Source organism: Gadus morhua, chromosome 5, assembly GCF_902167405.1.
Source record: "Gadus morhua chromosome 5, gadMor3.0, whole genome shotgun sequence".
Classification (NCBI taxonomy): Eukaryota; Metazoa; Chordata; class Actinopteri; order Gadiformes; family Gadidae; genus Gadus; species Gadus morhua.
In genome coordinates, this window is record NC_044052.1 from 20,293,088 (window position 1) to 20,310,039 (window position 16,952).

Below are 16,952 nucleotides of genomic sequence, written 5' to 3' on the forward strand. Positions count from 1 at the left end.
CTTCTCTAGTCTAGACACCCCGGCCCGGATCAGGACCTCCAGGTCCTGAGACCTGATCAGGGTTCCCCCTCCTGTGGGGGTCCCCTGGGGTTGGTGAGTCTGTGTTTCTGCTCCCCTGTGAACGCATGGAGGGGCTCAGATCTGGTGTCCCTCAACAACCCAGTCTCACGGAAATACCTGACACTGTCACGTCACGTCATTTAATCTATTCATTCGTGATCTGGGACACGTAATTTCAATTTGTTTGTGCGTGCCAAAAGCACCGATTTCCAACTCATTCTAAAAAGAAGAGATGAAGCAGGTACCTTTTTTTTGCCGCCGCGGTTTGCCTACAGAGCAGCGCACCTGCATTAAATATATCCGTGAATTGTCACAATTTCTCAGAATCAAAGGTCGAAGAAAGTAGAAACGGGTGGCCAAAAGCTGTTATATTGTCAAAAATGTGTGCTTTTGGCATGAAATAAATGAAATTACGTGTCCAAGATCACGAATGAATAGATTAAATGACGTGACAGTGTCACGTATTTCCTTGAGACTGGGTTGCCCTCAACCAGCACGGTTTGAGCAGAGCAGGGAGAGAACGGCATGGATATATATTAAGGAAGGCTTCAATGATATGTGAAGATGTTTGTCGCGATTTGAGTGTGAGTAGGTAAATGCCGGCATTAGCATGCAGGACAAAGTAGTGTTTTCAGAGTTACTTTCATGGAGTGATGTAGGATTGCTTTCCAAGCATCTGGTCAATAGATTTCTTTGATACGTTCAATATTAAATTGAAGTTTTCTTAACATCTTGCTTTAGAATGCCTGGAATTATCAACAACATGCCTGGAATTATCAACAACAACTTTCTGTCTAAAGCACTGTCTTCAACCAGTGCACTTTTTATGGTTTGAGTCGTTTTGCTTCATTCCACAATTAACAAATTCAGTGATTAACTTTTGATTACAAATCCTCTCCCGAGCTGTAAGAATGGACGTCAAAAAGCAAACAAAGGGGAAATAATTACGTGGTCTCCGCAAGTAGGCTACAGCAGAAGCCAGGCTTTCCTTATTGGGTTAAGAATACCTGCTGATGTTTAGATTCTGACTGAAACACACTTTCACTCTCTCTGCTTTCATCCCCTTGCGTTTTTTTTCGATAACCTTATATTGGACCGCGCAACCAACTGATGATTTAGAAAAAAACACCAGGGCAGTTGATGCAGATGAATTAAATATGAATACAATAATAAAAGCTTCACCAGAGAATTCAGTTTCGTCTGAACTCCTTCTTATAAATAGAAGAGACGCCATGTGTTTATCGAACCCTCCGATCTCTCCCCCCCCCCCCCCCCCCCCCCCTCTCTCTCTCTCTCTCTCTCTCTCTCTCTCTCTCTCTCTCTCTCTCTCTCTCTCTCTCTCTCTCTCTCTCTCTCTCTCTCTCTGCTTTGTTCGACCTGGACACGGGCACACGCGCCCATAAAACCCTCACATAAAAACGTAAGCGCTCACAGTCCAGAGGCGCGCGCACACACACACACACACACACACACACACACACACACACACACACACACACACACACACACACACACACACACACACACACACGCGCGCGCGCGCGCGCACACACTCCGGTTTTAATGCATATTAATGAAGTTAAACGGCTGGCTCTGTGTGGAAGAGGAATAGACAATGGGGGAGGAGGAGCAGGAGGAGGAGGAGGACGAGGAGCAGGAGGAGGAGCAGGAGGAGGACGAGGAGAAGGACGAGGAGGAGGAGGAGCAGGAGGAGGAGCAGGATGAGGAGGAGGAGGAGCAGGAGGAGCAGGAGGAGGAGGAGGAGGAGGCGGATGAGGAGCAGGAGGAGGCGGAGGAGGAGGAGGAGGAGGAGGAGGAGGAGGAGGAGGAGCAGGAGCAGGAGGAGGAGGCAGCTGGTGGTTCGGGGCCACACGGAGCGCAGCACCCTGGCGAAACAGAGCCAGGTGCCGCTGCTCTCCATCTCCGTGAGATGACGGGGTCCACGAAAGGACACCTTTTGATTCCCGTGTGCTTTTTGGGGGGTAAAAATCCCAAGCCTATCATTTGTTTGTCGCTGACGAATTGAAATGTTAACGTCTAAAAAGGCTGGGTGGATAAATATTGAGACATAATAGATCTGTTCCTTTGAGAAAAGTGTGCAAACCACCGCCATCACGGTATAAGACCGTTCAGACCGCGCTCTTTTAACGTGATAACGACCTCAATAAAACACAATGCGATCCTTGTTGTTTTCTCTCTCATATTATTTCCTTCAGATGATCAACCGGAGCCCGGGCCACGCCCCCTCACCACGCCCCCTCGCTGGTACCACATCGCGCTCTGCTGCGCGTTCTGCGCAGACTAGACGAAGCAGCGGAAGAGAGCGGACCTCCCTCTCTCTCTACACAAACACACACACGCACACACCGAAGCCGTGCTTGTTTTCAACCTGATTCGACTGCTCCTCTCGGACTTCACCGTCTCCACGGCAACAGCCCGTCCCGCCATGGACCTGTTGGACCACGGCCTGTTCGGCGCGCGCTCGCCCTACAACTACACCTTCAACTTCTGGAATGACTACCTGGGCCTGTCCACCATCGTGGCGAAGAACAAGCTCCACCCGCCTTCCCTGAGCGCCAACTCCATCACTGAGTCCCTGAAGGCCACGCTGGGTCTGGACGACTCGCCGCTCTGCGCGTGCGTAACCGGGCACGGTGGCGGAGGAGACGCGCAAGCGGACAGTTGCTGCTGCCGCTGCTGCTGCTCCGGTGCACCGTCCGGCTCCAGCCCTCCACCTCTCTCCATCTTCGACCTAAAGGAGCGCCTTTCGCTGCTCCGGCCCTACGGACGCCTCCTCTCCCCGGGCGACGCCCCCCCGCAGGCGGAGGAGCGCGAGGCGACGTACAGAGGGAGCTTTGGTGCCATGGATCTCCACATGGGGCTCGCGCTGGACCGCCGGCGCAACAAGCAGCAGCCGCACGTGCACAGCGGAAGCGGCGGCGGCGGCAGGAGCGGCAAGCCCGAGCCCAAGGTGTGCGTGTTCTGCCGTAACAACGGCGCGCCGGAGGAGGTGTACGGCTCTCACATCCTGAAGACTGCGGACGGCAGGGTTCTCTGCCCCATCCTGCGCGCGTACACCTGCCCGCTGTGCAGCGCCAACGGGGACCACGCGCACACCATCAAGTACTGCCCGCTGTCGCGAGACCACCCGAGCCAGCGCGCGGCGAAGGGGGCGAGAACGGTCCATCACAAGAGGCTCGCGATATTCTAGACGGGGGGGGGGGGGGGGGGAATGAATGAAGGAGAAGTTGGTTTTATTCGGAATTTGAACGCTTGTTCGACGTCACGTAGGCCTACCATCTGGTTTATCGGATGCACACGACAAGTCGGGTGAAGTAGGCCTCTATTAAAGGCTGTTAAACTCGAGTCTACTTTATTTTCTGTTCCTTTTTTTTTTTTCACACTTTATGACACGTCGTATAGCCTGGTTCACACGTGAAGCGTCAATTTTTGCGCTTAACTCGTTAACAAGTTCAACGGGCGCGTCACGTTTGGATCACGCGAAAGGACCAAAGCACTGTTCCCACCGACGACTGAATGAGCGCGCGCTCCGATTCGCTTGTGCGCTTGTCAAGTGCCCGCGCGCACGGCCGTGCATGTAAACACGGGACTTTCACCACAGATTGTATATGCAGCTTGTTTTATATGGATGCTACGACTCCATGAATGAAATACTACTTCTTTATATTGAGCACAATTTTTGCGAAATATTTTTTTCTACCAAAGTACATTTTTGTATTCAAACTTAGCTTGACAGTTAGCCGTATTGTTTATATTTTATGTATATTTTAGCGTGATCTCTCGGCTAGCTTTTCAGAGAATGTTTCCAAATGTTATAGAAAATGTTATATTCGTTATATTCGTAGGGCCACAATTACAGAGAATTGTCTGAACTCTGTCTTCTTAAAACTTAGGCCTGAATGTTTTAGTGAAACACTTTGTTACAGACAGACTGATTTTTTTCAGTACTTAAGATTCATCATATGTATATTTGAAATTATTGTAAATGCAATGTGAATGATTTTAGTTGTGACGTAGACGCCTGACATTCCAAAGCCTTGAACATAAAATGCAAGTTTTATGTACATTTTGATTGTAAATCAGTGAGGGGTACGTTTGCTGTATGCTACATTTACACATTGTAACGCCCATGATTGATTTTTCTTTGAATATGGGAACTACCTTTTTAATAAAGTCAAACTAATTTGATTTAGTCTTCTCAACACAATTCTCTGTATTTGGGCAGCATGTAGGCCTATATATCACACGATGTAAAACCGGGAATTGTATTGGTTCTTGGAGTTAATGAAGCTCAAATGATCTTTGAGCCACCAACGAAAGATGTTTGAGAATCGTGGTAATAATATTGAGTCGTCTGCGTTCACTCGGGAAATGCAACAGCGCCACCCTGTGGGCAAACCGTGCTATTGCGAAGAAATGTGCGATTGTGTCTATCGGTGTTCAGCATGGTCCGATCTTTACGCATTTAACATATTTGTGAAGGCTACCTGTCAGTATTTTTCGGCCGTTGGGTCAATTTCTAAAGGTCATCTATAGGTTGAGACAACATCGATCACATTGAATCATGTTAAAGATGATAGATCTTGATGGACAACATTATTTCAACCAGGGACATGAGTACCTGCAAGTGAATCTAACAGTGTATCCACCTAAACATCCACATTGGATGGTTAATGTAGCTTAAAACCAAGGGGTCACATGTTCTTATCTCAAGGTGTCTGAACAGCATCTCTTACACAGCCACAAGCCCCCTGTCAGCAGGAAACGTCCTACACACACACACACACACACACACACACACACACACACACACACACACACACACACACACACACACACACACACACACACACACACACAAAACTGCCCTACACACACACACACACACACACACACACACACACACACACACACACACACACACACACACACAAACACACACACACAAAACTGACCTACACACACGCACACACACACACACACACACACACACACACACACACACACACACACACACACACACACACACACACACACACACACACACACACACACACACACACACACACACACACACACGGATCCAAAATGTCTGCCACAGAGTTTCAGAACATCCGAAGCAAGGTGTGACTCATCACTATGGGTTTCTAAAAATAGATCCACAACCAACTCAGAACCAGAGACAAAAGCACAGACTGAACCACAGACAGAACCACAGACAGAACCACAGACAGAACCACAGACAGAAACACAACCAGAACCAGAACCCCAGACAACCACAGACAGAACCAGGGACAGAAACACAACCAGAACCACAGACAGAAACACAACCAGAACCACAGACAGAAACACAACCACAGACAGAACCACAAACAATACCAGAGACAGAACCAGGGACAGAACCACAGACAGCACCAGGGACTGTACCAGAGACAGAACCACAGACAGAACCCGAAGCACAGAGAGAACCTCAGACAGAACCAGGGTGCTTTAATGATGTCATGTCCGACCTGCAGCATGCAGCAGGCCCTGCTAGCACAACTCTCAGGAAAAGATGCACGTCAGAAGCAGGATGTGAACATCATCCGTTGTACTGCTCTTTGAGCAGACAGGATAACACCATTACTTTGTAGTCTGTTCAGGCGTTGGGTTTGCAGTTTGTTGAACACTGTCTTTATCTTCCACTGTCTCTGCACTCGCTGCCTCGATTCATTTATTGCCTTCTAGAGTTAAACCGAACCCCAAGAGTGCAATGAAGAGAACGACTCCTCTCTCCTCCTCCCTCATCTCTCTCTCTCTCCCCCTCACTTCCTCCCACTCTCTCCCTCCCTCTTCTGTCTCTCGGTCTCTCCCTCTCTCTCTCTCTCGCTCTCTCTTTCTCTCCCCTTCACCTCCTGCCACTCTCTCGCTCCCTCTTCTGTCTCTCGGTATCTCTCTCTCTCTCTCTCTCTCTCTCTCTCTCTCTCTCTCTCTCTCTCTCTATCTCTCTCTCTCTCTCTCTCTCTCTCTCTCTCTCTCTCTCTCTCTCTCTCTCTCTCTCTCTCTCTCTCTCTCTCTCTCTCTCTAACACACACACACACACACACACACACACATGTTAAATCCTATGTAACAATTCCCTTTTCCCACTGCAACGAGTGTTGCAGTGGGTCGAGTGTCTAAAATAGGCCACACATGTAGAACGACGAAAGGTGAACTGAACGAATAACAGCAGTGTGGATCTGTTCAAGTCATTTCTTCTCTGGGCCTTTTGTTACGAAAATGTAGTGAAATAAAAAAATAAAACTGCCCTACCACGCATACTCTGTTGGAAACGGATGAGCAACACCCTGAGAACCAACAGCTCTCCTCCTCACTGCAGCACTCTCTGATTGGTCAGCGCAAAGCGCTGATGCTCTGTGTGTGTGTATGTGTATGTGTGTCTCGGTCTGTGTGGGTGTGTGTCTCGCTGTGTGTGTGTGTGTGTGTGTGTTTGTGTGTGTGTGTGAGAGGACTATAAGAGGCAGCTCTCCGCAGCGGTCGGTGAGCTGGTGCAGTGCTACAGCGCTCGCCTGTTCTCAGCGCCGGTGTGCAGAAAAAGGGGGACTTCAAAAACCCTACAAAAACTTCCTGAACCCCGCAACATCCACAACCTCCTCACTCCTCCTCCTCCTCCTCCTCCTCACATCCACCATGACCTACGACCCCTACTCCTCCTACCGTCGGCCCTGGGACGTCTTCCGAGGACCCCCGGCCGCCCTCAAGCCCGCCATGCCGTCCTGCCTCTACGGCTCCTCCTCCCCCCGCCCGCCTCCCTCCGCCGCGGGACCCCGGAGGCTCCAGAGGCCGGCCGTCTCCTACCCTTCCTCCTGGGCCTCCGCCTCCTGCTGGGGCCCGGCCGGCGGGGCCTCGGACCGGCTGGACCTGGCCCAGGCCAGCTCCCAGAACACGGAGCTGCTGGGCGTGCGCTCCCAGGAGCGGGAGCAGCTGGGCGGCCTCAACGACCGCTTCGCCACCTACATCGAGAAGGTGCGGCGGCTGGAGCTGCAGAACCGCGCGCTCCTGGCCCAGCTGGAGGCCCTGCGGCGGCGGCAGGGCGAGCCGTCCCGCCTGCACGCCCTCTACGAGGGGGAGGCCCGGGGCCTGCGCGCCGCCGTCGACGGCGAGAGCTGCGAGAAGGCGCGGGCCGAGGAGGTGCGCGAGCACCTGCGCGGTGTCCTGGAGGAGCTGAGGGAGCGCTGCGAGGCGGAGAGCCAGCGGCGGCTGGAGGCGGAGGAGGAGCTGGGCCGGGAGCGCGAGGAGGCCGGGCGGGCGGCGCTGGCCGGCGCCGACGCCGAGGCGTCCCTGGCCACGCTGGCCGACGAGCTGGGCTTCCTGAAGAAGGTGTTCGGCGAGGAGCACGCCGAGCTGACGGCGCAGGTGCAGCAGCAGCAGGCGACGTGCGCGGGCGTGGAGGCGGAGGTGAGCCGGCCCGACCTGTCGTCCGCCCTGCGGGACATCCGGGGGCAGTACGAGCGGCTGGCGGCCCGCAACCGACAGGGCGCCGAGGACTGGTACCGAAGCAAGTTCGCCAGCGTGGCGGAGGCGGCGAGCCGGAACGGGGAGGCGGTGCACGCCATCCGCGAGGAGACGCTGGAGTACCGCCGCATGCTGCAGACGCGCTCGGCCGAGGTGGAGGGCCTGCGCGCCGTGGTGGACTCCCTCACGCGGCAGACGCAGGAGCTGGAGGAGACGCAGGAAGGGGAGGTGGAGAAGTGTCAGGTGACGCAGGCACACACGCGCACATGCACGGGGAAAACGCACGCACACACACGCATGCAGCCGCGCACACACACGCGCGCAAAGCCACGCACACGCGAACGCACACACGCACGTACGCACACGCCAGCCCCTAGTGGTTTCAGACTCAAGGGCAAAACTCTCTTTAGAGATCAGGTAGGAGGGGGGAGGAAGGAGGGGGGGAGGGAGGAGGGGGGGAGGGGGGGGGGGAGTGAGGGAGAAGGAGAGGGAACAGAGTCTCAGGACTGCAACCTTCTAGAAAGGTGTGTGGGGGAGAGTGGGGGGTGTGAAGTGTAGAAGTGTAGGTCCGAGGTTTGATAGTCTAGGTCCTGGGTAAGGTAGTGTAGGTCCTGGGTCAGGTAGTCTAGGTCCTGGGTCAGGTAGTCTAGGTCCTGGGTCAGGTAGTCTAGGTCCTGGGTCAGGTAGTCTGGTACTCCTCAGTTTGGGACAGCGACTGAGCGATTATTAAGGAGAAGGAGAGAGAAATGGAAAATGCAGCAAAGAGTTTTTTCTTTGAGACACTACTGCAGCAATGCCACGCACAGACACACACACACACACACACACACACACACACACACACACACACACACACACACACACACACACACACACACACACACACACACACACACACACACATTGACACACATACACATGCACATACACACACACACACACACCCAAGCACATACACAGTCACACACAGACACACGCTGGGTCAGGTAGTTATACTTGAGGTAGTTATCACTTTATACTTGAGGACCGGTGAGGAGGAGAGGGTCTGCCATGTTTTTTGGCAGAGCATCCCTGTGACGTCATGACGACCTGATCGAAGGACGAATGGTACTGAGGCTGAATCAGACCTCTCTCTGTCTGTCGGTTAAGGAGACAGGGTCGTGTGGACTGGCATGGCACCAGACATTTAATATAAGTACTCTGACATTGAATATAAGTACTCTGACATTGAATATAAGTACTGTGTCATTGAATATAAGTACTGTGACATTGAATGTAAGAACTGTCATTTAGTAAGAGTACTGTGTCATTTAGTAAGCGTACACTGTCATTTAGATAAAGTACTGTGTCCTTGAATATACTAGAAGTTATCTGTCATTTGTTAAGAGACTTTGTCATTGAATATAAGTACTGTGCCATTTAGATTAAGTACTTAGTCATTTAGTAAGAGTACTGTGACATTGAATAGAAGTACTGTGACATTGAATAGAAGTACTCCGTCATTTAGTAAGAGAACTGTAACATTGAATATAAGAACGAAGTGATTTAGTTCAAGTATTTTGAAGTTATTCAATATGGGATCAAATCTCTTCCCCCCTCGTGATAAAACTGTCTGCATCGCTGTCTTCAAGATGGCCGCCCTCCTGTCCTTCTGGGCTGTTCTCCACACCCCCCCCCCCCCACCGTCATGGCGGCGTTAACGTCTCCTTCCTCCCCCCTCCTCCTCCTCCTCAGATAAGGATCGGTGAGCTGGAGACGGACATCTCGGACGCCAAGCAGGAGATGTCTCGCTACCTGAGGGAGTACCAGGACCTGCTCAACGTCAAGATGGCGCTGGACATCGAGATCACCGCCTACCGGTAGGCGGTCATGCGACCTACAGGGGAGGAGCTATTTGCCCGACCCCGTGCGACCACTAAGGCGAACAAAGTCAATGTTATACAAGATACAGGATACAGATTGAAAGGTCAAATGACACCTATCCTAGTAGGGCCATATCTGAAATACCCTGTGAAATATATGCATGTATTTATCTATACATTTATGTATGTATGTATGTATGTATGTATGTATGTATGTATGTATGTATGTATGTATGTATGTATGTATGTATGTATGTATGTATGTATGTACTGTACGTACTGTACTGTATGTCTGTATGTACAGTATGTATGTATGTATGTATGTACTGTATGTTCTGTATGTATGTAGTGCCTCTGTCTGTCCATCGGTCCGTATGTCTGTCCGTATGTCTGTCCTTCTGTCTGTCTGTCTGTCTGTCCTTCCGTCTGGTTCCATGTCCGTTCTCATTTCTTTTTCTTTTGTCCCGCCTCCCAGGAAACTCTTGGAGGGGGAGGAGTTTCGGCTGGCCTATCCGGCGCCTCCGGGCCTGATGTAAGGTTTCAACGTCTCTGTGCCGACGGCCCCCTGAAAACCCCGTTACTTCAACCCCACCCCCTCCCCAACCCCCACCCCCACCCGATCGCTAACGCTTTAACTCTTTTACATTCTCCCCCCCTGACCCCCAAACTCCCCCCTTCCCCCCCCCCCCAAACTCCCCCCTTACTCCCCCTAACTCCCCGAAACTCCCTCATGACCCCCAAAACATTTGACCCCAACAGCAGCTCATTCTTCTTAAGTCAGATGTGCCCTTGTTATTCAAGAGGTCTCCAAGGAAGTCCCCCTTCTTCTACACACATACTGACAGAACACAAACACACACACACACACACGCAACCTCGCACACACATAGAGACACACACACACACACACACACACACACACACACACACACAAACACACACACAAGCATGAACAACGGCGCGCTGTGGAACGCAGAGCGCCGCCAAGTCGTTAGTCATTAGTTAATTAATAAGTCAATTAGTTAATTAATAACCGATAGCTATTGGCTGGACAGCGATATGCTCCTGGCTGAGTTCTCCTTCGTTGGCCACCGCTGAGGGCCCCAGCTCCAGGATCCTCACCGGGAACCCCCCATCACTGGCCTCACTGCGCAAACATTTTACCAGATGTGTGCGACTGAGTGCCACGCCCACATGTCTCCTGAAGCTCGGACCTGATCAGTAGTTTAACGAACGCAAACTCTGCCAACCGGCTATGTGTTGTCCCTCGCCCAGGACCACTAATCCTAACCGGTTAGTGGACTGGTAACCTTAAACGTTTAGTTTCCTTTAGAGTAAATGAAACATTAGTTTCCATGTTTCTCTGACCCGTCGCTGTATTTGGTACGACACACACACACACACACCGTGGTGTGCGTACGAAATACCGCGTCAGGCTCGGTGACGCCGGGTTCTCGTTATGACTCTGTTTGTGTTTATGAAAACGATTAGTGTTATGATTAGTTTTGTGTTTGGTTTGCTAGCTCATTGTCCTCCTACAAGCTAGACTATGAAACATGTTCAACTTGGAGGTAGAATAAGCCAGGGGCCGCAAGCCGTCGCGCTTGCTGATGGAGCTCTGACTGCGGGGTCCCCATCTGGCCCCAGAAGGAGCTCTGTCCTTGACCTGTGATTACCTGTAAGACCTACATGCTAATAAACGGCCTAACAGAACGTGCTCTGTGTGTGCGTGTCGTCTTTCCATTCATACTGTTAAATTTATGTTTAGGGTATGTAGCAGACGCTTCTATTCAAAGCGACTTACAATAAGTAGCCTACATTTCTATGAAGAAAGAGAAGCAATATAACGCTGTCGGTACAGTAAAGATGTTCATAGAACCAAGTGCCAAGCACTAACAATTTTTATGTGAACCCATTCCCTGTATACAACAAAGATAGCTAGGATAAGTTGCTACAAAAGGCTAAGTAGGCTACTATTTTTAAGTGCCGGCAGACACAATGTACAATAAGTGCATACATTAAGTGCCAGGACGTACAACATACAATAAGTGAGGACATTAAGTGCCAGGATGTACAACACACAATAAGTACGTACATGAATTGCCAGGACTATTCAATAGTATGTGTAGAAGGCCTTTAATAGTAGTATAGCGATGCAATACAATAGATAAAATATGTTGGAAAACAAAATAAGCCTGCCTGACATGGTTCCTGTGATTGTTGCATTCAACATGAATGAAAAATGCTTTGCTGTAGTTTTCTGTGGTCTGAGAATATTGATTTGTTCACTGAGAAGATGTATAACATTCACATTTAATTACATGAAAACCACAAACCTTTAATCAATAACTGTTTGAGTGCCTTTGATTCATTTATAATTGATCTCTGTTGGCCCAAAGGCTATGATATGTGTTATTAATATTATTATTATATATTATTAATATATGTGATGTTATTACAGGCTATTTCGGTTTTCGTCAGCCATTTCACGAGGAGCTGATCCGTTTTGATGCTCTCTTTCAGTGAACAAACACAGCACTGCAGCATATCCCATAATTCCTGCTTTCTCTAGCGTGTCTGAGGAATTATAAATAGAAGTCGATTTCAGTTCACTCCACCTCACATTGTGGGGCGGATACTTGGTGTCTTTAGATGTTTCCATGGGAGATAATCCATTAAATTAAAATTGGATAAAGATGTATTCATAATGAAAATGCAGAATAGACCAATTGTTCTGCATATTATGTTTTGCATATTTGCTACATCATGTGTGTGTGTGTGTGTGTGTGTGTGTGTGTGTGTGTGTGTGTGTGTGTGTGTGTGTGTGTGTGTGTGTGTGTGTGCGTGCGCGTGTGCGTGCGTGTGCGTGTGTCTGTGTGCGTGTGTGTTGAGGTGTAGTTGCTCCAGTCAGACGACAGGGGGCGGTAGCCGCGGAGGTTTCCCCTTCCCTGAGAGGTCAGAGGACATCATCATGGCGTCCCCCTTGTAACGACAACATTGCTGGTTCAATGTTACGTGAACCCGAAAGAGTAACGGCCAAGCGTGGTGTTTTTGTACGGATGAATAGACATATAAACTAAGGATTAATTTAACTATTCAACTGCGCTGACCATGTTCAAAGTGATCGGTGGAAGAGCCCTCCCCGCGGCCCGGTTGCTCGCCCCCCGCTGCGGCGTGTGGGTCGAGTCGGTCCGGGGTAGGAAGTCCCGCAACGACCCGCCGGCCAAGTCCAAAGAGGGGCGCATCAAGCTGCCGCCCCCCGTGGACCCGGTGGAGATGGTGGTCATGAAGGAGAGGTTCACGGAGTACAACCTCATCATGAGAGCGCTTCGGTACGTGGCTTTATATATTCAGTCTGACATTCACGCTGATATCAGTCCAATAGCCTAACCTACATCACGAAGGGCAAACGTCAGTAAATATTGGCTATAGTCTATTTAAAGTGTTGGTGAAAGGTCAAAGATTATCTTTTTGTGGCCATTTCCATATATCCTGTAACAGTCTAGCATGCAGGGTAGTCTTGTTTAAAATGGATTCAACAGTAGGCTCCCACTTTCATGGTGAAGAACAGAACCTACAATATAACGTACATAATAACAGCATACTTGATAACTGCTGCTTATTAAGAGAACATTATATAACTCTTAACAGGGATAATGAAGGATTGTTCATGTACGACACGCAGTAAAGAAATTCTGGATGCAGTTCAGCTTCAGTTTATTAACCGACAGCTTGACACTGAATCCTGATCCGTGTGTGTGTGTGTGTGTGTGTGTGTGTGTGTAGACTGGAGTTCAAGGAGGAGGTGCTGCGTAAGAAGTATGAGGAGGAGACGGGCTCCCTGGCGGAGGAGAGAGCCAGACAGGACGCGGAGGAGCACAAGATCCTGATGGAGTGGAACGACGCAGAGAACCGCCGCATGCTGAAGATCAGGTGAGGAGGAGGAGGGGGAGGTAGGGAGGAAGAGGAGGGATGGTGGTTGGTGGGGAGGAAGAGGAGGAATGGTGGTGAGAAGGAGGATGAGAGGTTTGGGGAAAAAGAGAAGGGCTGGTGAGGAGGGATAGTGATGGGGAGGAGTGTGTTGGAGAGTTGGTGATGATGGCGGTTGAGGGGAGGAGTTGACGTGCGTGGAGGAGCAGGGTGAGGAGATACCAGGGACTCGGGGAGTGAAGAGCGGGCGGGGGGGGGGGGGGGGGGGGGGGGGGGGGGGTGGGGAGGAGGATTGGGCAGACGGAGGAGCAGCAGCAGCCGATCTGTGTGGCGCGTGGATAGGGCTGGGCGATATGACGATATATATCGTGTGATGATATAAAAATGTCTTATCGTTTCATATTATCCTCCATCGTTTATATCGTCTTGTCGCAAATCTCACACTTTACGGTAATATTTTACGTCATTTGGACGACGCTTTACATTCTTCCACACGGCACATGAACGCAACGCAAACAAACATGGAGGAGAGTGAATGTGACAATTCTGAATAGGAGAAGGACTCCCACGACCAGCCAAGACAAAGTGAGCTCGTACCTTAAAGAGGGGCTACGAAATAGGCCTTTCCATGTGGTCATTTTATATAAACTACCGTAATTTTCGGACTATAAGACGCGCCTTTTTTCCCATTTTTCGATTCTGCGGCTTATATGACGGTGCGGCAGAGAACAGCTGATTTGGAACGGAACAACAGCTGTTCGCTTTCACGGGGAAAAACTAAGGAACTTCAACCTACTTAGGCCTACTAATTAACGTTCAAAAGCTATTAAATCTTCAACAAAATATGCAGATACTGTCAAAATCGGTTCCAGGGAGAATATAGGGATTATTGATGTTGTTTTTTTCGGGAACGAGTATTCGAATATTCGCTCGGAAAAACCAACGAGTATCCGAAGCCTGAAAAATGGCATTCGGGCCAGCCCTAATGGTAATTAAACATAAAACACCTGTGGTTTATAGTCCAGTGCGGCTTATATTTGTACACATCATTAAATTTAGCTGCTGCGGCTTATACTCCGGCGCCTTATAGTGCGGAAAATGTGCTATATCGTGATATATATCGTTATCGGGATATGAATGGCCTATATCGGGATATGATATTTTGGTCATATCGCCCAGCCCTACGCGTGGAATAACACAGACCTCCTCTCTCGCGCGTGTCCTGCTTCAGACAACTGCGCGTGCAGAAGGAGACGGCGGAGGCAGACCAGAGGAAACTGGAAATGATCCTCAAGCGGGACCATGAGAGGCAGGCGTTCATCCAGCAGAAGGAGCAGGAGATCCTGCAGCTACAGGTGAGGTGTTGTCCTCCTACACCCCTCTTCCTAAATTGCCCGGACTGTATATGTTCTCTTAATTAGCTAGTTTTCGAGAGGTATTCGTTCTTTGAAAAAAAAAAAATCGACCGGCTACTTAACACACGATGACATTCGCTATCAATACCAAATGGTTATCGAAAGACCTCAAAGTCACCCAAGATGATTCCAACATTAGAGTTACAGAATATCAACCAAGGATAATCAAGATGATGTTGATAACCATTCATTTGTGTGCATTTGATCCGTACACATTTGATCCGATGTCGATTCTACTTCTAGTTTTGATAAAAAAAACTATGCCCTAAGCGTTCAGTCGGTAGAAGCACCGGTGGGTTTGGGTACCAGTGAGGCGGTGGTCATGGCAACGGGTTCTGAACCCGTCTACTGTGGTCTGTGGTGTGTTTCAGGAGGACGCCAAGAACTTCATCACCCTGGAGAACCTTGACCAGCGCATCGAGGAGGCCCTGGACAGACCCCGCAACTACAACTACGCCATCGACCGCGAGGGCCGGGTTGTCAAACGAACCGTCCTGGACTAGTTGGACAGCCCTGGACCTGGTGTACCACCCCCCGGGCCAGACGGGCCGTCCATAACCTGGATCTGGTCCCGGACCAAATCACGGACCACAGCCTACTTTTCTGTCTCGGGTCGGAACCCAACCGCCTAGCGCTCGGATCACGATCATCATCAGTCTTCCTTACTCCTGCGTTTCCAACGGGCGGTCGGTCCAGTCCAATGGACTCTATGGTAGGCATCATCTAAGGTACATTCGTTGCAGAAGGTCGGGCGTGAATTGAGGTGTTGAAAGATCGGGATTCCAGCGAAGGATGAATAATTAACGTCTAGTGGTGTTGGATCGGACTGCTGGAACCGGAGACACTTCCAGTCGTTGGACTGCAGAACTTTGACTCTACAACGTTGGGATTTGTCACTTGGCCTCTTCATCATTTTAAGTTGGAAACACGGTTCGTGTTCGATGCCATCATAGAAGATATTTAAATATCTAAAGTCGTATCTCTACACTCTATGTTCCTGTGTCGTCCATGTGTATGTTTAATAAACTTGAGTGTATATCCTAAACGTTTGCAACGCTTTCATTTTTAAGTGGCGGTTAGTCCTGTTTATATTCCTAAAAATGGTATCAAAACGCAGCAGCGATATTAAAATATGGCATAGAACAGTTTTTGCAGTTTGACGACACTTGACCTAGTTTCCTCTGCAACCGCTAGTATCTAACAAAACCAGAATGCATTTATATATATCAATGTATGAGACAGAACCAGGGGTTAGAAAATGTTTGGCAGGCTGATGACAAGAAATCAGTCTGCTTTTTTTTATTCAGGTAAATTTGACTAGATTTGCTTTACATACATGGCATACATTGTGCATGGCTGTTTGACTGTGTTAATTCCCAATATAACATGGCATGCATACAGAGGATGTGGATGGCATGTGGGAGAATTTAAGAGATGACAAAAGTGCTGATAAACAACCCAGAAATAAATACAAGCAGAAAATATGTGTCCTTAAACCATGGGTTTTAGAAAACAACGGTAGCAAATGAAAAGACACAATCCGAAATCGTCAGCCTTCTGGAAGGGAATTCGAGCGTTTGAACAAACCTTTGAATGATAGCTTTTAATCATATCCCTCTTGAGTTGAACTTAATGGGAACAAAGAAAACGAAACTACATCTCAACCAATAACATCACAAAGGAGACATCTGCACAGTCGGACAAGGACAAAACAAACATGTTGTAGGCAGTGGTGTAGTCTACGTGATACGCAGGTATACGCTGTATACCCACTAGGAACGCACCAGGATTTGCGTATACCCGCTTAAAAATGTGCACAGATACGTATCAATCGTCTTGTGACAGATCTTTCACTTCTGTGTTTATTTTTCGCAAATACCGGTTGGGTATAACTGCAATTAAATACTTTAAGCAGGGGAAGTTATCTCCTACATTCACCATTCATAAAATTCCCCATGCGCACTCGCGCTCTGCCCTGTCTCTGTTACGAAGCGCGAAGCTGCCCCTGCATCTCTGCACGTTAGTTGGCGGGCCCCTCCTTCTCGCGTGTGTGTGCGTGCGTGTGCATGCGTGTGGGTGTGCGTGTCCAGTCCTCCCATATTAATGTGTTAACCACATAATAAGTAGTCAACAGAAGACAATGTTTTAATCCCACTTTATATCTCCT

The 16,952-nt window shown here is 49.4% G+C and overlaps 3 protein-coding genes across 3 annotated transcripts; all 3 read left to right on the top strand.

Annotated features, from left to right (window-relative positions):
• The first annotated feature begins 2,305 nt into the window (after positions 1 to 2,305).
• Positions 2,306 to 4,269, top strand: nanos1 (nanos homolog 1). The gene has a single exon (XM_030357520.1). It carries the CDS (start codon positions 2,507 to 2,509, stop codon positions 3,269 to 3,271), a length of 765 nt encoding a protein of 254 aa, XP_030213380.1. The 5' UTR covers positions 2,306 to 2,506; the 3' UTR covers positions 3,272 to 4,269.
• A 2,276-nt stretch (positions 4,270 to 6,545) lies between these two features.
• Positions 6,546 to 11,153, top strand: LOC115544522 (alpha-internexin). Its single transcript, XM_030357519.1, has 3 exons — positions 6,546 to 7,821; positions 9,313 to 9,437; positions 9,916 to 11,153. Exons 1-3 carry the CDS (start codon positions 6,754 to 6,756, stop codon positions 9,974 to 9,976), a joined length of 1,254 nt encoding a protein of 417 aa, XP_030213379.1. The 5' UTR covers positions 6,546 to 6,753; the 3' UTR covers positions 9,977 to 11,153.
• Positions 11,154 to 12,363: 1,210 nt separating this feature from the next.
• mrps26 (mitochondrial ribosomal protein S26) lies at positions 12,364 to 15,830 on the top strand. Its single transcript, XM_030357527.1, has 4 exons — positions 12,364 to 12,772; positions 13,227 to 13,373; positions 14,602 to 14,725; positions 15,157 to 15,830. The coding sequence occupies exons 1-4, from the start codon at positions 12,552 to 12,554 to the stop codon at positions 15,286 to 15,288; spliced, it is 624 nt and encodes a 207-aa protein (XP_030213387.1). The 5' UTR covers positions 12,364 to 12,551; the 3' UTR covers positions 15,289 to 15,830.
• Positions 15,831 to 16,952: the final 1,122 nt, after the last annotated feature.